Raw genomic sequence first — 25,292 nt, forward strand, 5'->3', positions numbered from 1 at the left:
TTGCGCACATGATTTCCATGAAAGCTGATGAGCTAAGTGCTAACATCGAGAGCTAGGCACTGAATGTGCTTTGGGGCGCACAGTCGAACACTAGGGTGTAGACCTGTCTCCCACATTCTGCCTCGGGGGCATTTTCTAAGCGTTTTGCTCTGGGGCACGCTCCGAGAAAGTTTTTTAAAACTGTTACCACCGGAACTCTGCCTTGCGCCGAAAAAGCCTTTTAACGCACTGCTACCAGCACAAACACGAAGATTAAACCTCCCACAATGCACAAGCAAAGATGCTCCATTTACAAAATCGCACGATAACTAACAACTAAGGCTTCTAAGATCCATGACCACTAATTTAACATTTCAGAACCAACTAAATATCACATCTCATATAAATATACTTCTAAAATACACTAAATCTCAGCTCCCAAATCTAAGATGAGAAACCGAAACCATTGATACATTCGAAAGATGATTGACTGGTCTGTAACTTATAATCTTCATCCACGAAAGCTTCATTCACTGTCCTCGTTATCATCTGCCACGGAAAAGGGAGTTTTAGAAACAAGAAACAATCATGTGATAAATTTATGCAAATGATCAACAATTTCAGATGGAGTACTGTTGCAAATTATGTACACCAAAATACTTGTGTTCCACAAGATTACACTTAATCTTGTTCTAGTTACACCCAGAGTTTAAGTGATTTAGTTTTAGGCCAAGAGCAAACAAAACTAGTACTACTTAATAGGGAGAAAAAAGAAACAATGCTTTATCTAATCTAAAATTGCAACATATGCTAACAGGGAGAGTCTATGCACATGGCCAGTGCAAACGAAATTATGGAATTTCGACAAAAGAGGAATTTTATGGAACTTCCACCAAAGAAAGAGAAAAATTGCTGTTATTGCAGCACAAAAGCATGCCACTAGTAGAACATCTAAGAGGCCAGTGTTTAGCAAAAAGGAAAATACAGGGAAACTCAACTGAACAAGAAAGCTAATGCCTAGAAGGTAAAAGCATCTCAAATCAGCAAACCACCACTGTAGAATATATATGCTAGCAAATATACCTTCATTGAACTCCTCACTCTGACTGCTATCATCATCTTCATCGTCATCATCGTCTTTGTCACCGTCACTTGCATCATCATTGCTGCTATCATCCTTTTTGTCGTCATTCTTATCCTCTTTAGGAGGTAACTTGGGTCTTGGAGGAGGAACAAAGCTGGTCGTTGATCTCCGTCGTGTATTTGAAACAATGTTGCTTAGGTCAATGCCTTCCAATTCCTTTGCTCTTTCCTTTCTCTTTTTGACTTCTTTGATTTCTGGGCCAATCAGAAGTGGCATCAGCATAAAAGTTACATAATAAAACTTCCCCATACATGCACCTATAAAGCTATTTAACACTTTCCAACTAGATATGAGAATTCGTTCAACCAAAAAGGAGCGGGTAAAAGAAGCGAGCAACTTAAAGTAGCAGAGAGAGAATGATAGCAGCAAGAATTTGAAACAGAAGTGAAGACGCTATATTACATTTCAGCTGTAAAATTGTTAGATACCACACTTGCGGAATCTTACTGCTCCTATTAGACACTTTTATATAGTAATAATTTACCTTTCTCGCTGGGATTCGTTGATAGCCCTTCTCCAGAAAGTATCTTTTCCAACTCCTTTATCAGGAAACCCTCACGCTTGTCGTCAGACACCTGCTTGGCTCTCTTATAAATAGAAGGAGCAACACTGGTTTTTAGGATGATCAGGGGCAGTTGAATGATTGAATTAGAATGTGGGTCCGTGCATCAGTTAATACATACAGAATTGAAATCTTACAAAGAGACAAACCTCATCCCACAAGCTTTAATTATTGATTTCAGATGCTCCACACGTTTTCCATATCCAGCAGTAGCTGGTGCTCCCTTTACAACTTTCTTCTGCATTTAGGTAAGTTTAATGAATAACCAAATACGTGCACAGGGAGTTTTTTTTCACAAATAAGCATAATTTTTTTTTTGATTTGCACCGGGTGTCCAAGTATCTTTGAGCCCCGACTAATCCCGGGGGTGCACAGGCCCTCGGCAAGGAGTTTCCCGCAAGTGCACCACGGTTAATTCAGGTTTTACCCAGTCCGATGGCCCTCAGAAATTGTTTGCACCCAGTGGGTTTCGAACTTGAGACCTTGAAAGGGAGCAAACCCCAAGGCTCAAGTCAATTGCCACCAGGCCAACCCCTGAGGGTTCACAAATAAGCATAATTATACGGACATTATCATAATAACCTCACCTTGGCAGGAATTTCAGCAGATGATCCAGATTGACCATCTTCAGAATCACTCTTACTTGTGTCTCCATCACTACTTTCATCTGATAGCTTCTTAGAAACTTCTTTCTGCTTTTTGGCAGGGACATTATCCTCTGAATTAGGACTTTTTCGTTTCTTCAGTCCTTCAGATTTCTCAGCCGTTTCTTTTGCGGCAGATCTCTTACCTGATTTTACTTTCTCTGCTACATTTTTACTTCGGCTGCTAAATGAATTAGCGTTTTCACCACTCTTCTTTGCTGCTTTACTTCTTTTTTCAGGGCTTTTCTTACCACTATTGGTGGATTTAGGAGCTTCAGAAGATGTTAACACCTGTTAACAATTTTTTTTTGAAGACAGATTAATAAACATACTCCCCCCTTAGAAGTAAAGAGCTTTTTGAAACATAATCCCACCTCATCTACTTGGTTCTGAATAAATTTCTTAAAGGCATCAAGAGTATTTTTCTCAAGACCAAGATCTTCTTCCAGAAGTCGACGAACACCAGCAAGAGTTATTGACCTGAGATAGAACATTCACTTGAAACTGTTAAAGCACATAGAAAAGAACAAGAGGAAAATGAAGGGCCAATATTTACATAAATAAATAAATAAAACCTTTGATGTGAAAGATAAATACATAAATAAAACCTTTGAGAGAAGAGGTATTGTTGAAATTGATCAAACTAATAAACAAGTGTTTAAGCGTATAACTAGTGAATACACTTAATGTCCTAAAACTATTATCACCGATTTACTGCCATCCATTTATAACCCATTAGGTTGAATGCAAAAATTCACCAGTGATTAACTCATTTTGCCACATTATCAAGAATATAACAACACAATTACTGTTACACGGCGCCTTCCTGAAGTTCCTTGGAAGGGCGACGTAAGGCTAAGCAACCGATGTCAGTGCAGTTGCTATGCGCCAACTGAGGTCCTCGCCGTACGCTAGACTAGATTGTCAGTGCCATACGGGAAAACCAATGTCGTGAGCAATTGAGCAGCGGAAAATGAGCAATTGATGATGAAAGCTGATGATTGTATTGATGATGATGAAAGCTATTACATGATGCAATGCGGTGTCCGGGGGGAGAGACACTAGTACAGAGAATTGTTTGAATGCTTGAATGTTTGAATGCTTTGGTCCCCCTTAATAATGCTTAAAAAAATAAACCAAAGTTACATGAGTTGACCTAAGAAAGCTGTAGAAGCACACTGAAAATGAATGAAGTAAAACTACTCTATAATTACAATGAAAAGGACTTAGTCTTCTATGGAAGCAAGTCCGATGGCAGCAACTTTGTCTTGAGCATCAGGGTCTGCGCGCGCATTGTTGTGGGCGCGCGCGGCACTATTTGGATCTGCCAGCGGCGGAGCGCTGGTGCTTGGCATTGGGTCTGCGCGCGGAGCACTGTCTGTGCGTGCGGCGCTGTTGGCAACATGATGGTTTGTGCGCGCGGCATTGTCGGTGCGCGCGGCACTGATGGCATTCGCCAGTCGCTGGGCACTGGCACTGATTATCGGTGGGGCGACAAAGGCGCATGCTCACTTGTCACTTGGCGTTGCCGAGACCACGGGGCCGACCGTGGCGCTAGGCGTTGGGAGGCTTGCCGGGATGCCACGGGGCACGCCCAAGGGGTCATGGGTCGATGATGGAAAGCAGCCCATGACATTCTCCCCCACCTGAGTTGGCGACGTCCTCGGAGCCTTACCTGCCGGATGATGATGATTGGTCAGGCTCTTGTTGGCTAGGAGGTCTGTTCCCCTCGGTGTTGTGAGATGTCTTTCTGAATGATCTTCCATGCATTTCTAAAATGACCTGAGGCGGCTGACATGAAAGACTGGATGGATTTTCCACCAGGCTGGTGTGTTCAGCTGGTATGTGGATTTCCCGATGCGCCTTTCAATGGGAAAAGGCCCGATGAAGCTTTGCAATAGGCGAGGATCTTGGGTCCTCTTTGCAAATAAGTTCCGCCTCGGGGTTCTTACCATCACTTTGTCCCCTGCTTGATGTTGGGCAAAGCGAAGGTTTTGTTCGGCATACCTCGTTGCCCTCTCCTGGGCTTTGACAAGATAGCTCTGCACTATCTTCAAAGTTTGCTCCCATTCTGTCGAGAAACTGGCAGCTCGATGAGATGATGGCATGTTTAGTGCATTCACATTTTGTGGGAGTAGCGGTTGTTGTCCGGTAACAATTTCAAAAGCGCTTTCGTTTGTATGGGCGCACTTTTGTGAATTGAAACACAGCTGAGCAGCATCCAGAAGCTTCACCCAATGTGTTTGTGACCCGGTTGCAAATTGGCGGAGATATTCCTCCAGCATGTCATTTAACCGGTCTGTTTGATCATATGTTTGCTGATGATGATGGTTTGAGTTGTAACTCAATTTGGATCCGAGGCAACTGAAGAGTTGGGTCCAAAACTTGCTAGTGAAGCGTGGGTCGCAGTCACTAATGATGTTGCTGGGCATACCCCAATGTTTGACAACATGGGAGAAGAAGAGTCGAGCTGTTTCTTCTGCCGATATGTTCTGTGGGGCTGCGATGAAGGTAGCATACTTGGAAAATTGGTCTACTACCACCATGATGGTTGCATGATTTCCGACCTTGGGTAATCCTGTGATGAAATTCAGGGAAATGCTTTCCCAAGGTCTCTGTGGGACAGGTAGCGGCTCCAAGAGTCCCGCTTGTGCTGAGTGATCCGACTTGTCCTTTTGGAATGCTTGACAAGTCTTCGCATAATGAGGGGCGCCATGAGCTGTTGGCCGCCGATGATGTGATGTTTGTTTGATGATGTTGAGGGCAGCCGGAACCGTGGGTTCAGGTTTGTTGGTTCCCTCCTTTAACTGCATGGCCGTGATGTTTTCAGCGGCCATCTTCATGGGCATGCACGGTATGGTGCGGGGTTTGGCCCCGTTGTCTCCCATCATCATGTTGGCATATGGTACCGGGATGGTGTTTGTTTGCCTGAGGAATTCCAATCCCACTATCAGTTCGAAGTCATCGATGATAGCTATGTGTAGGTCGAATATTCCCTTGTATGGGCCAAGCTTGATTGGCACTTCTTTGGCTATTCCACTCACTTGCTGAGATGGAGAGTTGATAGCCTTGACACGACCTTTGCATTTTTGCACAGCTAGACCGAGGCGTTGCACCTGAGTTGAGGCCAGGTAGTTGTGGCTAGCACCCGTGTCTATCAATGCCCGAATAGGTTTGCCGTTTACTTTCATGTCAACGAACATTAAGGTCCTCTTTTGTGATGTGGGAGGCCTTTCGTTCGCCTTTCCTTTCCCTTTCTTGTCGATTGGGAATGCCTTCTTCTGGGGGTTGCCGGCAGTGGTTCCCGCCAAGGTATCATGAATGGAGCCAACAAATGCGTTGAAGGCCCCTACCTGTTCTTCGCCGACTGAGCCGTCCTGATCTGACTCATCATCGTCAACAGTTTGTTGAGCATTGATTTGTGTATTGGGGCATTGATTGTTCCAATGTTCCCCGCCGCAATGACGGCATTCTGATGGGGGCTTTCTCCCCTGATTGTTGTTGACTGATGCAGCAGTGTTGCTGCTTGAGGAAGGAGTCTTGGATTTGGATGCACCTCGATCTCCTCCGTTTCTGTTGGGGCCACCGTTGCTAGGTTGGCTCCCGTTGTATCCCCCTCGGACAGGCGGCTGGGGCCTATCCTTCTGAGTTTCCAACTGGTAATCCCCAAGGCACTCTGCAGCTTAGAATGGCCTTGGGCAGGGTATCTACCCGTTGTCTTTGCAGCTCCATACGAGCATGAGGTTTCAAACCTTCTATGAATGCGAACAGTATGTCTTTGTCCCCCATATCTCGTATGTTTAGCATGAGTGCGGAGAATTCACGCACGTAGTCCCGCACCGACCTGGTGTGGCGGAGTTGACGCAACTTTCTCCGTGCATTGTATTCCACGTTTTCGGGGAAGAACTGCAGGCGTATGGCGGCCTTCAGTTCTGCCCATGTCTGGAGAGTATCTTCACCGGCCCTGATGGCTTCGTATTTGACTCGCCACCAGAGTTTTGCATCACCCTGAAGATACATGGCAGCAGTTGCTACCTTTTTGGATTCTTCCAACTGTCCAACGGCATTGAAGTATTGTTCGATGTCGAAGATGAAGTTTTCCACTTCTTTAGCATCCCGGGATCCGGAATTTTCAGCTTTTGTGGCATGGGGGCAATGTTCATGGCACCCCTGATGTGGTTTTCGCCTCCTTTGAGCAGGCTTTGAAGGGCAGCATTGACAACATTGAGTTGGCCTGTCAAGTTGTCTATGGTTTGCTGCATGACGGTCAGTCTGTCTGCCTCTAGTTCCCAATAGGCTAAATCCTCGGCACGCTCCTATTGGAGGTCCTCGAATTTGCCATGAATTTTGGTTGCCTCGACGGCAGCCGTTTCCCGGTCTTCCTCAGAGTCATGACTGATGTTTGCTATGTCAATTTCCGCCTGCCGCATTCTGCGGTCCAGGTCGTCCAACCTTTGCACTAGGCTGGTTTTTAGATCAGGCAACGTATCCACGATGGGCCGTAATGCGTCAACCGTCTCTTCTAGGGTCGTGATGCAATCCCCGTAATTCACCATGGTCAGAAATGGTGATGATGATGGCAATGAGTTCCCTCGTCCGATGTCGAGCCTAGGCTCTGATACCAACTGTTACGCGGCGCCTTCCTGAAGTTCCTTGGAAGGGCGACGTAAGGCTAAGCAACTGATGTCAGTGCAGTTGCTATGCGCCAACTGAGGTCCTTGCCGTACGTTAGACTAGATTGTCAGTGCCGTACGGAAAAATCAATGTCGTGAGCAATTGAGCGGCGGAAAATGAGCAATTGATGATGAAAGCTGATGATTGTATTGATGATGATGAAAGCTATTACAAGATGCAATGCGGTGTCGGGGGGAGAGACACCAGTACAGAGAATTGTTTGAATGCTTGAATGTTTGAATGCTTTGGTCCCCCTTAATAATGCTTAAAAAAAATAAACCAAAGTTACATGAGTTGACCTAAGAAAGTTGTAGAAGCACACTGAAAATGAATGAAGTAAAACTACTCTATAATTACAATGAAAAGGACTTAGTCTTCTATGGGAGCAAGTTCGATGGCAGTAACTTTGTCTTGAGCATCAGGGTCTGCGCGCGCATTGCTGTGGGCGCGCGCGGCACTATTTGGATCTGCCAGCGGCGGGGCGCTGGTGCTTGGCATTGGGTCTGCGCGCGGAGCACTGTCTGTGCGTGCGGCGCTGTTGGCAACATGATGGTTTGTGCGCGCGGCATTGTCGGTGCGCGCGGCACTAATGGTATTCGCCAGTCGCTGGGCACTGGCACTGATTATCGGTGGGGCGACAAAGGCGCATGCTCGCTTGTCACTTGGCGCTGCCGAGACCACGGGGCCGACCGTGGCGCTAGGCGTTGGGAGGCTTGCCGGGACGCCACGGGGCGCGTCCAAGGGGTCATGGGTCGATAATGGAAAGCAGCCCATGACATTACTCATGAAGACTTCTTTTTGGGTTTTCTTAATCACAGCTTGTGTAGGTACCACCTTGCGCGCCTCGACAAATACACCGGGTAACTTGCTACAGTTCACAAGCAGAGGTGTCAGGTAAATCTGCTCACAAAGGTTAGATTAGATGGCTCACACTGAGTCTTGCAGGTGGAATTCGAACTTGGAATCTTTATATTGTTGCTCCTAAGCATCAACCACTCAGTGATCCCTTGGGTACTACTTGTGAAGAGATTCTCATGGATCTCAACAACACTAGGGTACCCAAAGAAAGAAAAGAGAGAGAACAAGAACTTTTGTGTACCGCTACTTGAAGAAACTTACCAGGCACCATACTCTATCATGGATGGGCAGCCTTAAACTCATTGATAAAGTAAGGGCTCAAAAACAGTTATCTGAAAATGTGTAGTAAGTGTGACTGCAATACTTAGAGTGACATTCAGGTAACTGTAATGCGAAATACTCATGTATCATTCATTATAGTCAACAAATAACCAATAGTTCTAGCAATACCCTTTGACCAACCAAAAACTCATTTTCCACCTTGCAAGTACATGACGACAGAATTGCTTCATGTGTTCTTATTGACTTTAAAAATTCTAAAAAGGGCACCTTTGGCACCCTTAGTTCAAGACAGCAGACCCACTGAGCAGTCCTGTCATGGTCAAAATTCCAACTTGCCTTATGCACCAACAAGCACCGCAAAAGGTAACTAAACGTAACCCAGATATGATTTCATCAAAAGGATTGAGCCCCTTACCCTGTGACCCTGCCTGAGGGGAAAAAAAGAAAAGAAAGAAGCCTCTATGGTTCCATCCAATCCAAATTTACAACAATCAGATTGTATAGCTCATGCATCAAACTCGCACTTCAAAAGTATTGCAAAAAAAAAAAAAAAAAGAATCCTTGTATTTTGGATCATATATGACAAGTAAGAAATCTTCAAATCAAAGAATGGTAGCATTTGGAAGGAGACTAACAGAGATATAGAAATTTAAATATTCAGTCTTTTTATAAGAGATTCAGGATTGAGCTTTAGAATAATATTTCCATTTTCATTAGCGTGTGAAAAAGGAGCTATTGCGAACGGTCCTTGTTTAGGATATACAGGAAAGATAAAAAGGGAAAGAGAAGTAGTGTTCTAGCATTCTTGGTCATTCAAGGAAGGAATGGTTCAAGGGGACCAGGTGGAGCCAGAGGATGAAATCATGAAAGGTAACAGTAGACAAAATTTCACTAATATTTTTATCTCTTTTCTTTCTCCCGGCAACTTTTGAGTAGCAGGGGTTATGCCCTGCTTAGCTGCCTCATACGGAATTCAAGCAACTCTGCTTGCTGATTAAAGCAATAAGAATCTGCGATGGCCAAGGACAAAGTCATGGCAAGTCATTGCATGGAACAGATGTAAATAGCTTAGAATTGAAAAAAGAGGAGCTAAAGCTGTGCACAAGTATGATTAAAGCAATTGCAAAGCAATATGACAGTGATTCACATGGGGTATTGTTTGACGTTGGAAGCAAAGCGACATCGGATATATATATGAGACTAAGGGGTGCACAAATAATTCTCCGACAAAATGTTTCTCTCGAGAGAAATAAGGAAAAAGAGGGAAGGGAGGTAGCAAACAATCAAAGCCACTTTCAAGCAACTGTAGTGGCAACAGAAATCCTCTTTTCCTGTCATTCTTAGGTTATTAAGGCCCCAAGGGTTGTTGGCATAACCGGCAAGTAAGGAGTCATAGCTGTAAAAGATAGAATGAGTGATCCAGATAGCAACTAAAGATAACGTACTCAGAATTAGCTCTGAAGTGAGCAGCTCTCTCCCAGATGGCCTTCTTTATTGTGCTCTCACTTGGCTTTACACCTTGTGCATCCACTGATTCTGATTTGGAGCTCATAACGCCCATTATTGGAGAGTCATCCATTTCTGTTTCATCTTCAAGTGCTGTCTCTTTGGTATCTTTCTTTATCACTTGCTTTTTAGGGGACTCGGCCGCTTCTATTTCTTGTTTAGCTGAAGAAGCATCTTTTTCCAATTTTTCCTGAGAATCCTTGGGGACACCATCATCATCAGCATTCTCCATTTGCTAGCATGTCAAACCAAAAAATTATTAGGTCCTCTACTTTTCCTGCGAGGGTATATAATTTTACATGCCAAAGTGCAAAATATGACAAAATGAAGAAGATGTTGCAGAAATAGCTACTGAAAGCATTGCAATTCGAAGGATAACTCTCATTTAATTAATCATAAATGGAGAATTTTGCTGTGAACTGACTAAACAACTACCTAGAAAAGTCTTAAGTAGAAACAACCATAAGAACATTTTCTGATAAAGAGGGTGTCATTTTAAGGCTTGCTTGAGGCCCTTAAGCCCTAAAGCTAGGTACAACTCCGATACCAAGGCAATGGGCCACCTGCGCTCTATCTTGAAAAGGTGGGACTAAACAATAATTATAGTTGGCAAATTGTATGTTAATTGTTAAAAGAACACAACGAATGAATATGTTAATGAGTAGGAATAGCAAATTAGATATTTCATTTTTTTGATAAGGCAAATTAGATATTTCGTATTAAATACTAGTCACTACTCACTAAAACTTTTGCATCTAATTCAGAAATTTTAAACGACTTTCCTTAATTGACATGATTTTTACTTCATATATTTTACTTAATTGTTATTCTATTCAATTCCTTTATCAGATGTGCTAAGGCGCACGCCTAATCGTCTAAGGATTCTGCTGAGATCATGAAAATTAAAGCAGTTACATGTTAGAATATGTCTTGCTCGAAAAGTGTCTAGGTTCATGGACTCTGAGCATGAGACTATTTGACAATAATCTATAATGTTCAATAACATATCGTAGAATATTCCATATTTAATTTTAAAATTATTACTTACCTTGTTAGACATAGAGAATAGTTGCTTACCATGTTGTACATATCCTAAGACTCCTATATAAGAAGTCTCTCTCGACATTGTAAATCACCAATCATAAGAAAGTTTTCCTATTTTCACCTATTCTAGCTTGAAAAAAGGGCACTAAACAAATCATTTTTTTACAAGATAGAGCTGCACTAAACAATGAATATATAGCTGGCAACATGACAAATTAATTGTCAAAAAGTGTTACGAATAATTTTATTACTAATCAGGACTAGGGAATTAAAAAATTTAGTATAAGAAAACTATTCATTAACTGGATGTAAAAACTTAAAAGTGCATCTGTAGTTGTTTACTGATATGGTAAAGAAAAGACCCGCCAACAAGATTTATACAAAAAATAAAGAATCCTACATAAGCATGAATTTCTATAAAAACCAAGATATCACCAAAAGCTAAATGGAATATCATGCGCAATTCCAAAGATGTGCTAAAGAATAAAAATCTCTCACTAGTACATGTATACGAGTTTTTCATTCCTTCAAATGCTCTTTTGTTTCTTTCCATATTGTCACGTGAGTGATAAATAAGCCACCTCAAATGTTTTTTTGCATCTGAATTCAAAGTTAAAAGCAGTTTTTAGACTTAAGTTTTACTAAAGATATTTCACCTAATTGTAGGTTTTCAAATTGATATTTTGAGGGATGTTTGTTTCACTTCACATTCTTGTCTATGTCACAAATGCTTCACTTGTTATCACTTTCTTTACACTGTCATCACTTTTCTATCGAGTTTTGGCCGAACGCTATCACACATTGTACACGCGAGTTCTTGATTCGCACTTCTCCGAAATTCTTTCAAACTCCTTAGTTTCAGAGTACGAGTCTGACTACGTGGCATCTTGCAATTATTCTGTCCCATTCTAAAAATCTAAGAAAAGAAACTCTACTCTTGAAAAGTTTTAGGTCATTTTGCATGCATACACCATACGCAGGGCAAGTGACCTTGCAATTAGGTAATCTCCATAGCATCAATGGGTTTTTGATACAAATAACGCATATTTTATGCGAAAATAATAATAAATAGATCCAAGTTTAACCATGACGGGTTCGGAATAATATATTTATTTTGTTTCTTTCTTTTATAGATGGAGATCAACCTAACCATTCCCATCATCTACATAGTCAACGCGGTTCCTCACAAGTTGCAGCAATGGTGGACAAATATCAGGGTAGCTCATGGATACAAGATCCGAAGACATCTCGTTCCTAACTGCATTAATGAATATCAAGCCAGTTAAAGTGTTGATTAAGTTGCTAATCGAGTTCTAGGATCCGACCCCAGTCGCATTTAGATACATTGAGTTCGAGATCACGCCAACCTTAGAAGAGATCAATAGCTTCACAGGGTTACCCCTGGAAGGGAGGAAACCGATAATTCCGCTAAAGCATGCTGGGGGCATGTTCTTCTGTTGCATCGGTCTACGGAATAACATGGCATTGGGGTGTGTTGAAGGTGGCCGGATCAGTTTGGACTACTTGTTCGAAAAGTACGGTCGCCAGAACAGTTTTGACAAATTTCGAGAAGATTTCAATTGCACAAAGGAGAAGTGGGAGAGAAGACGCCTCGTGGCTTTTGCTATTGCCCATTAGGAGTTTTGATATGTCCACAACGGCGAGGACGCATCAACATTTCTCCCTCTCCTGTGGTACGAGCTATGTTCGAATGGAGTCTTGAAGTTACGCATGTGCCGATGATTCTTCCAGAAATGTTTCGAGCCCTGTCCGACTGTTCTAGAGGGAAGAACTTCTTTGAAGGGGGCAATCTACTATAACAAATATGGGCCACAGAGCACTTCTTTCTGCGAGAGCCGATCATAGACTACTTCATCGTGACAAACAACAAGATTTGCAGTCACATTGAAAGGATGAGACGTTGGAATGCCCCAAAAGGCTTTGATGAATGGCTCCAGTTCCTCACACATCTCACGGGGGATGCTATTTAGTGGAAGTTGTCTTGGATGAATGGAAAAGCATTGGTAAAAGGGCTACAAAGTACTTTATTGAGTTGGTAGGGCTAAGAAGGGTCCAACCCTATGCCCCTCTTCGGGTCCTAAGCCAATTAGGCATAACTCAAGATGTCCCCCTCCGGCCGAACATCGCTTTGTTTGAGAATCCCTACAATGAGGGATTGGCAATTCCAAGGGCAAGAGAGCTATTGCGTGAATGGTAATTGTTGATATGGGGGAAGCAGGATGGTGCGCCACTAGGTATTACACCTGGCTCGTAGAAGGATAAAAGACATCTCAGTCAAGCAGTGAGGGAGAGTTGGCAAGCCTTGAGGATGTTAGGGCGAGCACAGCATGACGTGCTACCACACATCCATGACACTACTTCAATGATAGAGCAGTAATTCCGGCACAATGGACCACATGATGCCGGATCATAAAAAAGTTACAGACAAAGAGGACCCAATCGAGGAGGATCCAACAGAAGAGTTGGGAAAAGACGAAGAGGACCCAACTCAGGTTGACATAATCTCGAAGTCAATGAATCTAAATACGACTCGGGTCGGATCCCAGAACTCAATTAGCAACTTAATCAACACTTTATTTGCCATAATATTCATCAATGCAATCAAGAACCCAAGATGTCTTAGGACCTCGCATCCATGAGCTACTTAGATATTTGTCCACCATCGCCGCAACTTGTGAGGAACCGCGTTGACCATGTGGATGTTGGGAATGGTTAGGTTGATCTCCATCTAATAAAAGAAAGAAATAAAATAAATATATAGTTCTGAACCCCTCATGGTTAAACTTGGATCTATCTATTATTATTTCACATAAAATGTGCGTCATTGTGTCAAAAACCCGTTGACGCAAGGGAGGTTTCCTAATTGCAGGATCAATACCAAGGATTGCCCTCCCTATGGTGTATGCATGCAAAATGACTTAAAGCTTTCTAGGACTAGAGTTTCTTCTCTTAAATTCTTAAATTTATAGATTGGGACCGAATAATTGCGAGATGGCACGTAGTCAGACTTCTACGCCGATCTTTGAAACCAGTGTTTTTAAGAGCGAGAAGCGCAAAAAAGCGACAAGGGCTCGCCTCGCTTCAAAAGCGAAGCGCAAAGCGAAGCGCAAAGCGAAGCGCACGCTTTATTAAAGTGAAGCGCAATTCTTAAAAAACATAATGTAAACCTTGCAAAGACACAATATAAAATTATAAATAATCAAAAAGTTCAAATTGTCAAAATCAAAGCTACTAAATTACTAGAATCAACCTCTTATTCTTCTGCTCTTCTTGTTCTTCTTCAAGATTGTCAAAATCTTGAATTCCTCTATTATCTTCATATTGCTCGTCATCTTCCTCCTCCCCCTCCTCTTCCTCTTCATGATCACTTTCATCTTCATCAATTAGGGATAGGGATCGACTTGTAGTAGCCACACTTTTTCCCTTCCTAATCGAGCTTGAACTTAAAGTATTCCCCCTTAAACCATAAGGATTCTCCCCAACTCCACTAGCAACCGCAACATCACCCCAAGTGAAATTAGAATCGCCTTCAAATACTTCTTCATCTTCACAATTTTCGGGGACTCCGGTTAGCCACTCATTAGCCTCATCAATATTGTCCAAAAGAATTGGATCAATTAGATTGCGGTGGTTGTAGCGACGCCTCAATGCTCTATTGTATTTTATGAACACTAGATTATGGAGGCGCTTCAAGGTTAGTCGATTCCTCTTCTTTGTATGAATCTGCAAACAAGATGTGTCAACTAATTAGTAGGAGTTGGGACAATTGAGATATAATTTACTTTATCTCAAAACACGAAATAATTCTTTTTATTTCTCACGTGTTCAAAAACGCTCCAGTTCCTTTCACATCCGGATGAGCTACAAGTTAAACTTAGAACTCTGATGGCGAAAGTCTGTAAATTCGGAGTCTCTACACCATATTGGTCCCACCACTCAACTATAGAAGTGAAAAAAAAATTCAAGAGTTAATAAGTATAAAAAATACATTAAAGTTAGAGCTATAAAATATAGAAGCACTTGGTCACCTGGCGATTTCGTCTTTCTTTGTTTAATAGCAAGTCGGAGCTTAAAAAGTCCCTCAGCTGCCTTGTAAATAGCAAGCTGATCTACTATCTTTTCTTGCATGTCTTCATCTGGGGTCAACTTGATAACAACCTCATGGAATCCTGTCCACACTTCTCTAGCCAATGAATTATTCTCATGCTGATCATAAAAGAGTGACGGGTTCAGAATAAGTCCAGCTGCATGCAAAGGTCTATGAAGTTGCTCACTCCATCTTGCATCAATGATCTGAAAGACCTTTGCATATTTCTGCTCATCAGTGAATGATGCTTGAATAGCCTCCTTGGCCCTATCCATAGCTTCATAGAGGTAGCCCATTGGTGGTTTTTGCTCCCCATCCACCAAACGGAGTACTTTAACCAAAGGGCCACCAATTTTAAGAGCATGAAGGACATTATTCCAAAAAGAATAAGAAAGAATAATGCGTGCAACATCTTTCCCTGCACTTTCCTTTGCAAATTTACTCTTGCTCCATTCCTCTGAAGTGAACAACTTTCTCAAATTGGATTTTTGCAAGTGGATACTATGTAAAGTCAAGAAAGCAGTGGCGAACCTTGTCTTGCCCGGTTTCACCAAATTTTTTTGTCCGGTGAATCTTCTCATCATATTCAATAACAAGGGCCGTTGAGAAATATAAGAATGTACCCTAACGCCCTGGCCAAAAACTGTAGAGAAGGGTTTTTCCTTGAAAATGTCCCCGAAGATTAAGTTGATACAATGAGCCGCACATGGAGTCCAATAGACATTCTTGTACGCTCCTTCCACCATGCCACCCGCTTTCACATTTTCACTCGCATTATCAGTGACCACTTGAACAACTTTGCTTGGGCCAATCTTTTCAATGGTGTTCTGAAACAAGGTGAACATTTTGATGTGGTCAGTGGATGAGTCGCTAGCATCAATGGACTCAAGAAACAAACTTCCCTTGGGAGAATTCACCAACACGTTAATAATCATTTTCCCAGTTCTTGCCGTCCACTTATCCATCATAATGGAGCAGCCATACTTGTTCCACGCAACTTTATGTTCCTCCACAATTTTATTAGTCTCCTCCACTTCCTTATTTAGATAAGGACCTCTGATTTCATGATAAGTGGGAGGCTTCATTCCAGGTCCGTATTGACCAACGGCCTCAATAAAGTCTCCAAAAGTGTCAGTATAGTTGACACAATTGAAGGGGAGCCCAGCATCATAGACCCATCGTGCAAAAGCTCTAACTGCACGATCCCTCAAAATGTCCTTAGCAATTTTTTGTACATCTTTTCCACCGCTCTTTCCTTCCGGCTTCTTTGGGAAATAGCAATCTATAGGACCTTTAGTCCTACTCGTACCCGTCGATCCATGGCTTGAAGAGATTGCATCTCTTCCCCGTTTTGTTGGAAGTGACAATTTTTCAATATCATCATCACCATCATCATCAAGATTGGTCACCAATGGTTGATGACTCATTTGATTTTTTTGCTCCTTCTTCTTCTCAACAAAATTCTTTATTTCATTCCTCACCTCCGGTGGACATTTCGGACAACTTGTGACGTTTCTATCGCCACCAATAAGATGGAATTTAAAGCGATAAATTCCACCCGTTGTAATCTTGTTACAAAACTTGCATACAATATTTGTATTCTTCTCATTAACTCTATCGCCATATCGCCAAGCCGGGTCTTTATCTTTCGATCTTTGAGACATTTTGAAATCCCTATTAAGATATAAGAAAATACATAATCAAATAAACTGAAAATACGTATAATATATATAATAATTAATTTTATAAACCGAAATACACATTAAAAAAATCAAATAAACTAAAATATAACATATATAATTTTCTAAAATGAAATACATATAAAATTAATCAAATAAACTGAAAACATAACATATATATAATAATTAATTTTATTTACTGAAAAATACATTAAGAAAATCAAATAAACTGAAAAATATAACATATATAAATAATAATTAATTTTATATACTGAAATATACATTAAAAAAATCAAATAAACTAAAATATAACATATATATATATATATATATAATAATTAATTTTCTAAAGTGAAATACATATAAAATTAATCAAATAAACTGAAAAATATAACATATATAAATAATAATTAACTTTATATACTGAAATATACATTAAAAAATCAAATAAACTAAAATATAACATATATATATAATAATTAATTTTCTAAAATGAAATACATATAAAATTAATCAAATAAACTGAAAAATATAACATATATAAATAATAATTAATTTTATATGCTGAAATATACATATAAAATTAATCAAATAAACTGAAAAATATAACATATATAAATAATAATTAATTTTATATGCTGAAATATACATTAAAAAAATCAAATAAACTGAAAAATATAACATATACTAAAATACATATTAAAAGTAATAAATAAGAAGAATAAAAGGGGGAAAAAAACAAAATGGGTTAGAGATAAAGGGAAGAAGAAGACGCTGAAGTCTGAACAGTGCAAACTGGAGTACTAGACTGTCAGAGTCTCAGAGATAAACGAAGAAGAAGAAGGAAGAAAGAAGGAAAAAGAAAGAAAAAAAAGCAGAATCTGACGGGACCAAGAAGAAGAAAGAAAGAAGAAAGAAAAAAAAGAGAAGAAGAAAGGAGAAGAAGAAAATTACCTGGACTGGTCAGAAATGTCGATGAAGAACCCTAGGCTTTGGTCGACCTTGATCGTAGAAGAGAGAAGAAGAAATGACCAATTTTTGTCAATTTAGGGTCTGTTTTGTATAAAAAAAACAGACCCAAAGTTTTTTTCTTTTAAAAAAAGGCCCTCTTTTTAAAAAAGGGCCCTCTTTTCAAAAAAACAGACTCAGTGTCGCTTTTTTAACAGAAGCGATCGCTTCGTCGCTTTGCTCGCTTCGTCGCTTCCTCCGTTGAAGCGTGCGCTTCCCTCGGTCGAGTTGCCTCAGGCGGCTAGAAGTGACACTGAGTCGCGTCGCGTCGCTTCGCGCTTAAAGCGACGAAGCGATCGCTTTTCTAAACACTGTTTGAAACTAAGGAGTTTGAAAGAATTTCGGAGAAGTGCAAAGCAACAGCTCGTGTGTACAGTGTGTGTGAAATGTACGACCAAGACTCGATAGAGAAGTGACGACAATGTAAAGAAAGTGATAATAAGTAAAGCATGTGAAACATTTGTGACATAGATAAGCATGTGATAACAAATTGTGATAAGTAAATTTTGAAATAAACAAACATCTCTCAAAAAGGTCAATTTTAAAAATAAGTCCGCTATGGGCACTGCACATAGGAAGAATTTCACCAACTCCGGAATATATTTTACGAGATGGTTGCACCAGCAAATAAGAATATAAGTGACTCCAACAGTTGTTGGACTAAGATTCAAATATCATAGTGGTGAAGGTAGTGAAGGGTTTCAAGATTTCGGATATCGACATATTTGAGCAACAAAGTGCAGCCAGATGGGTTTACTACAGGAGAAACAATTGCAAAATCAAAGGATAAGAGAAGAGGAAGGACGGTAATGATGGCTGATAGAAAGCAGGGATGGAAGGCCATGTGGTTGAAGAGGGACAATGTTCTTATGCCAAACCCTTTTTTTTTTATGAAGTTCAAAGTAGAACTGTAGGGGTGATGTTCTTATGCCAAACCCTTAATTGCAAGATAATCTTATACTTACTTTATTAGTAGTTGTTACTCCTAGATTAATCTAAACATTTTGTGTTCATTTTCTGCTCCCCTAGATTCTCGATTTCTTTCAAATTTTCCACATCCCATGTGCATATTCAGATTTAATTCAACTCATTACAATATGTCTCATACTTATTTTATTAGCAGCTGTTACGACACATTCATCTATGCATTAAACATGTTGACAATGCCTATAATCAAAGAGATCTTCTAAGATGCAATTTGAAACATTCTTTTTCTTATCTTAGATAAATATTATATGAAATTTCTTTTCTTTTGAAAGATGTCTTGACAAATACATGCTACAGCAATATACTGTACTTAAGTTGTAATTTGTAGAACTACCATATAAAATTAGATTTTGCAGAATGGTATGACAATTGGATATGGGGTATGTGAAATTGATGCTCTTTATGCTGCATTTAATACTAAACTAGTCCTATATTTCTATGATGACAGTAAATAGAAGAAAATTTCTCAAGTATTCTTGTTTTACTATATCCATTGAGCTCTATATGGGAATTGGGAACAGAAATCATTTTCCTTCTTTAACTACCCTCAAACTGTCTCGACCTCATATTCTTGGTTCTTAATGGCACAGTAAGATAATCATTAAGATCCAATATGTAGAAGCCTAAATAACTCTGCTGCTCAAAGTTATTCTCTTTTAAAGAATTCTTCATTCATCAAACATTATGTTTCAAACACCCGTCACATTAAGAATTTCTTGACTTAAATCTATATAATGACCTTAAATAGTTGAATTATGCCTTGATCATTTCAAGCAAATTAACGGAGCCCAAGACAAAGGAGAGAGATTACCAAGCAACAGAGCCTGGAAAGTTTTCCTGAAACAGTGATGTTGGGATAAGGAAGGAAAGAAATCAGCGAGGTTTACTCCAATATGTTTGAGATTGTTTCCTGTTTGGAGATTCTAACAAAAATTATTTACTTAACACAAAATTACTACGATAGAGATTTTAGTTGGCATTATCCAACATCAAGCCGGGATTGTTTTTTAACTTTAATCCCAGGCCATCTATCTAAGGAACCTGTAAAACATAAGGCAGAAGTTTGTAGAATCCATATCAACTAAGCTACTCCCTTCGTTTCAATTTATGTGAACCCATTTGACTGGACACAGTTTTTTTTTTAAAAAAGACTTTTGAACTTGTGGTTTTAAACATGCCATAATATTTTTATGAGAACTATAAGAGTTATGAAACATGTGGTTTTAAACATGATGTAACACTTGTGTTGCTCTTATTAAGGGCAAAATGAAAAGTTTAAGTTAAATTGTTTCTAATTCAGAAAGGGGTCATTCTTTTTTTAATGGACTAAAAAAGATATTGATTCATTCAAATTGAAACGGATGGAGTAACAAGTACATATAGGGCTTCTCATGAGATTTTATGCTTACAATTAACTCAGAACATACTTAACGACATAAAAACAATTGAAACCATTATCCACCTTAACTCTTTTTTTCTACATCGTCTCTTTTATACTGTGAAAGTAACCTTTCTTCCCAAATGACACTGAAACAATCAGACGGGAAACAAGCAACCGACAGAATACAAGGATATCATGTCAACGTAAAAGACAAATACATCAAAAAGATGTATATTTAAAAGATGTAATCTCCAATGAGGGGGCCGAGGCAAGTTGTTCTCCACAATCTTATGAGTTACCTGTCCTTTTTTTGTTACTTATTTCTACTAAATTCATATCTTTGCTTATGAAGCAAGAGAACGAGGGCTTCACTAGAAGACAATGGTAATTTGTCTCGGAATTTTTATGGACTTGCAATACTTTCAATAGACGGATAACACGTTATAAGAAGAGGTTCTTCTGGAAGGTGATGACTACCAAATGAACATTGGAGCATGTGATATGAGGGTTATCACTTTCTAGGCGAAACCATGTGCTTCAGAGAAGTGAAATATAACTCAAATAACAAATTCTCCTCTTAGTAGGTTCTCTTTTCTCTTTTTTTTCCTTGAAGGTTTTGATTCTCAATGGATGAAAGACCATTAAATGCGGATAAGAGGGTATCACTGTAAGAAGAAACTGAACCAAGGTCCAGTAAGGTCTTGAATAAATAATAAACTCAGAAGCTGCAGTAATTTGGTTGCCTCGTACCTATCTTCACCTTATCAAAAAAAAAATTTGGTTGCCTTGTACCTGCAATACACAGTCTCTTTTCCCTGTCAGAGAGCATTAGTTGGGCAAGTAGCTTATATTCATGCTTGTTAAGGAATGTTTTTATCTTTTTTCTTTTCTATGGCTGTTGCATGTGGGAGTGCAGAAGAAATAGGTATAGTCAAGTATTTGAAACAACTTACCCAGGAAAGCATTTTAACGGAAGCCAAAGAAAAAGTGTTATTCAGATATTTGAGACCTTAAAAGCATCTCTTACTTTTACTAAAATAAGAACCTCTTCTTACCCAAAAAAAAAAAAAGAACCTCTTCTTACAAAGGAAAATTAGAAAGCTAAGGAGTGTCGACTGTGAAGGGATGCGAGTGTTTTCATAATTGCCAAAATTGGCTCTAGTACTCTCTAACATTGATGATCAACTCCTTGATTCAATTGTTTGACTTCTTAAGACAAACATAATGGTCTGAATGCAGGTAAAGCATTCAAAAGCTGAACACATCAGAAAGGTAGCACTTCCTCCATCCAAGTTCGATATCCTACTTTCACTTGTCTGGTTAACAAGAAAGACTTGAAACTTTCATGTTAACTGCGAGAACTTTAGGATCATAGCTTACCTTGTAAATTTGTAGGAATACTACAACAACAACAAACACAGTGTAATTGCACGAGTGGGGTCTGGGGAGGACAGTGGGTACGCAGCCTTACCCCTACCTTGTGAAGGACCTTCTAAATTTGTAGGAATAAGAATGGATAAACTAGAATTGAGAAGAGCAGATGCTTGCCCCATTCATTTATTTATGGAGTTGTATGAATGTTCTTTTAAATTTTTCCAAGCACAGATGCCTTCCCTGTTCTTTTCATTCATTTACAGAAGAATAGTAATGTGACATACGCTCTTACTGGAAACCATACTGGTGTTGTTTGGAATAATCAGATTCAGCGATCTGTTAAAGATTGGAAATGGAAAAGGTGATTTGTTCAGACAATTATTACAATGTTAATGTTCAGTAAGGTGATGACAGGATCTTCTGGCTTAAATATAAAGGTAGTGATTCTTCTGTGAAGTATTATAACAACTGTATCAACTACAGCACTAGTGATGAGGATCATTGAAGATTTTACTGCCTAACGTTTCGAAAAATTGGCGTTTTCCTCTCTCTCTCTCTCTCTCTCTCTCTCTCTCTCTCTCTCTCTCTCTCTCTCTCTCTCTCTGCATGGTGTGCAGCTTATAGTGCAGTTTATATGATAGATAAGTTGCGAAAGAGAAGGCAACTACAATGTGGCATTCTATTTTCATCTTTTTTCGTGGTCTATTGGGTTATGCCAGCTGATATTAGATCTCATCTAGCACGGCATGTTAGAAAAGACCAGAGGCTGGAAAAGTGGGACTTCTGAGTATTCTGTGTAGTTAAACGGAAAAGAATTGAAACTCATCTTCGTAAGATAAATAGTTCCTTTTTATCTATTTTCTTTTGATCCATTTTTGGGCCAACAAGAGTATTCCCCAGAATGTATTGATTCATGGCGGTAGTATGCAATCAAAATTTATTAAAATAAGGAATATGCCAGAAGATCAAGAAGGTAAACACTAAAATGATAGTAAGAGATATCGACTAACTTTTTTGATAAGTAATTAAAATATTATAAATTTATTATGCACTAAGCCAGTGCATCGGGCATAATTACAGGTTGTGCAAACCCTCTATTGTGCTTAGCATTCCATCAACATCACGTTCAATTACCAGATTGCACCAAAAAGCTAACAAAAAAATACATCTCCATTTAAGGCTGTGAATGTTTCTCGTTGTGCCTTCAAATATTCTGTTGTTTCTTTCAAACCAGACAGTCCACCTAAACCCCAAATCATAAGAGATATCTCCTAACTAATAATGTTTCTCTAGACAGCTTAGAGTACGTAAAATGTGAATTTTCAATAACTGCTCTAATACATTATAAAATAGCTAGCAAGACAATGCAGAAAACAGACTACACAAAATGTACCATTTATAAACTAAGCAACCAATAAGATTACCTTCTCCAAGAACTGTTTAATGATTTTTTTATGCACATCAAGAGCATATGTTTCAAGCTCCAAGTCTTTCTCTATAAGTCTACGGACCCTCTCCAAAGTGAAGGAGCTGCACCATAAATTCAAAAGCCACTCAGCAATACGTTAGATCTATAAAATATTTGAATAAGAAAAGGAGCCTTTTGAGGAGAATATCATGCATGGTCAATATTTGCCACTTTTAACCCTGAATTATCCTAACACCATCAGCTTTATTCCCCCCGTATGCTGTTAGATAAAAGGTTTAGGTTAGATGGTCACACTCGAGCTGCTCAAGGAATAAGAATGTTTGCTCTTTCTTTTTCACAAGTAGCTCTTAGTCATAGAGACATTATTGAATTTCTATTTCCAAATATTGATTAGAATGCTCATCTATTTCAACGTGACACCAGAGACCACATTATATGAAAACGTAGCTGTTAATTCAGGATATCTCACAAAAAAATTAATCGGGATATCCGTCACATATCAAGATTGCTGTTTGACTTAATTCAAGAAAAAAAGATCTTATAGTAAGTATCCAAATTATTTGAGAAAAAAAGGTCCAAATTTACTCCTCAACTTTTAACAATGGTTCAAAATTAAGCTCAGAATGGAGCTCCATTAGGGTCAAGGGCCAAAACAAGACTTTATCCCAACAGATGGTTTAAACCTAAGATTGGAGCTCCATTAGGGGTCAAGGGCAAAAACAAAGACTTTATCCCTACATATGGTTTAAAATTAAGCTCATATTGAAGCTCCATTAGGGGTCAAGGTCAAAAGCAAAACTTTATCCCTACAAATGGTTTAAAATTAACCTCAGATTGGAGCTCATTAGGGGGTCAAGGACAAAAACAAGACTTTATCCTTACAAATGGTTTAAAATTAACCTCAGAAACGAGCTCCATTAGGGGTCAACAGCAAAAACAAAGACTCTATCCCTACATATGGCTTAAAATTAACCTCAGATTGAAGCTCCATTAGGGGTTAAGGGCAGAAACAAAGACTTTATCCCTACATATGGTTTAAAGTTAATCTTAGATGTCAGATTGAAGCTCCATTAGGGGTCAAGGGCAAAAACAAAGACTTCATCCCTACAAAAGGTTTAAAATTAACCTCCGATTGGAGATCCATTAGGGGTCAAGGGCAAAACCAAGACTTTATCCCTACAAATGGTTTAAAATTAACCTATGATTGGAGCTCCATTAGGGGTCAAGGGCAAAAACAAGACTTTATCCCTACAAATGGTTTAAACCTAACCTCAGATTGTTTATCCCTACAAATGGTTTAAAACTAACCTCAGACTGGAGTTCCATTTGGGGTCAACGGCAAAAACAAAACTTTATCCCCACAGATGGGTTTAACACATAGATAAGGCACAAGATGAATGCCTCTGGGTCCTTTATTGGATCATATCTTAAGATACTGTCAATTGTGCAGGGAAAAGATGTAGCATATAATATACTTATACAAACAAAAAGTGGTATATTATTATTACTTTACTCGTATGTCGTTTGCTTCCGTTATCTTTTAATCTTGTTGTTGCTACTCTTTGTTGCTTCCTTCTCACAGTTCTTTGAGTCGAGGGTCTATCAGAAACAAACTCTCTACCTTCACAAGGTAGGGGTAAGGTCTCCGTACACATTAGCCTCCCCAGACCTCACTTGTGGGATTACACTGGGTTTGTTGTTATTGTTGTTGTTGGAAAACTTGCAGGATACCCCAAAGCTAACACAAAACAAATGCAGGCCAAATATATTTTCAAATTAACTCTCCTCCCTCCAACTGCTTCAAATTTTTTTTACTCCTTTTATTTTTTAGTTCGAAAAATAAGAATATATCTCCAATTTTCACTCAAATGATAGAAATTAAGACCCTTTAGCACTAACTAGGAGTAGAAAAAGTCAAAAAACCACTAACACTTAATACGGGTAGGGATCCGGGTCTGTAAACCCGACGGTCCTGGCACCTCCAACATAATCAAAGCACTGTATACAAAATAATTCTACGAAACTAGAATAAAATCAGGAGGAGGGGGAGCATACTCGGCATTTTCTTTGAAATGTTGAAGGCGGGAGCGCAAAGCTGACTCAACCTTGGCTTCTATTCCGCCTTGCTTCTCTTCCTCCACCTCCTTCGCCATCTTCTGCTATAACCCCTATTTGCCTCCAATCTCTCTCTCTCTCACACACACACACACTAAAATATAAACACGCTTTTGAAGTCTCGAAGATTACTGTAATGTAGGGGGAGTGTTTAGGGCTTAACTAAAACCTCAAGTGTGAGTCTCCCTCCGTTCACACCTTGTCTTTTCTCTTTCTCCCTCCTTTCTTTCTACTGTTTTATTTTCACGTGTACTTCTTTTTTCGAATTTTCACATGGATTTACTGGGAGGCTTAAAATGTGCACAGTATCAATAAAGATCTTTTTTTTTTCCTTAAAAGGGGTTGTTTGGTTACCAGTGTTTGGTTACTAGGTTTTTAGTGTTTAATTAATTATGGAATGCATACTGACATAAATTGTGTTTCAAGTTCTAGCTAAAAATATTCCCAAAATTATAACCCTGAGATTATAATGTCTTGATAACTTTGTTACTCACAAAATATGACGTGTTATTTGTACA

At 39.4% G+C, this 25,292-nt stretch overlaps 2 protein-coding genes across 2 annotated transcripts; both read right to left on the reverse strand.

Annotated features, from left to right (window-relative positions):
• Positions 1-242: 242 nt before the first annotated feature.
• LOC104120799 (uncharacterized) lies at positions 243-25,081 on the reverse strand. The gene is made up of 9 exons (XM_070199851.1): positions 24,715-25,081; positions 22,655-22,760; positions 9,589-9,884; positions 2,704-2,809; positions 2,273-2,620; positions 1,835-1,923; positions 1,608-1,732; positions 1,063-1,317; positions 243-528 (listed from the first exon to the last, which is right to left on the reverse strand). Exons 1-9 carry the CDS (start codon positions 24,810-24,812, stop codon positions 506-508), a joined length of 1,446 nt encoding a protein of 481 aa, XP_070055952.1. The 5' UTR covers positions 24,813-25,081; the 3' UTR covers positions 243-505.
• Positions 13,877-16,579, reverse strand: LOC117277776 (uncharacterized). Its single transcript, XM_033657163.2, has 3 exons — positions 14,743-16,579; positions 14,536-14,654; positions 13,877-14,437 (listed from the first exon to the last, which is right to left on the reverse strand). The coding sequence occupies exons 1-3, from the start codon at positions 16,463-16,465 to the stop codon at positions 13,946-13,948; spliced, it is 2,334 nt and encodes a 777-aa protein (XP_033513054.2). The 5' UTR covers positions 16,466-16,579; the 3' UTR covers positions 13,877-13,945.
• Positions 25,082-25,292: the final 211 nt, after the last annotated feature.

The sequence above is a fragment of the Nicotiana tomentosiformis genome, chromosome 4 (assembly GCF_000390325.3).
Source record: "Nicotiana tomentosiformis chromosome 4, ASM39032v3, whole genome shotgun sequence".
Lineage (NCBI taxonomy): Eukaryota > Viridiplantae > Streptophyta > Magnoliopsida > Solanales > Solanaceae > Nicotiana > Nicotiana tomentosiformis.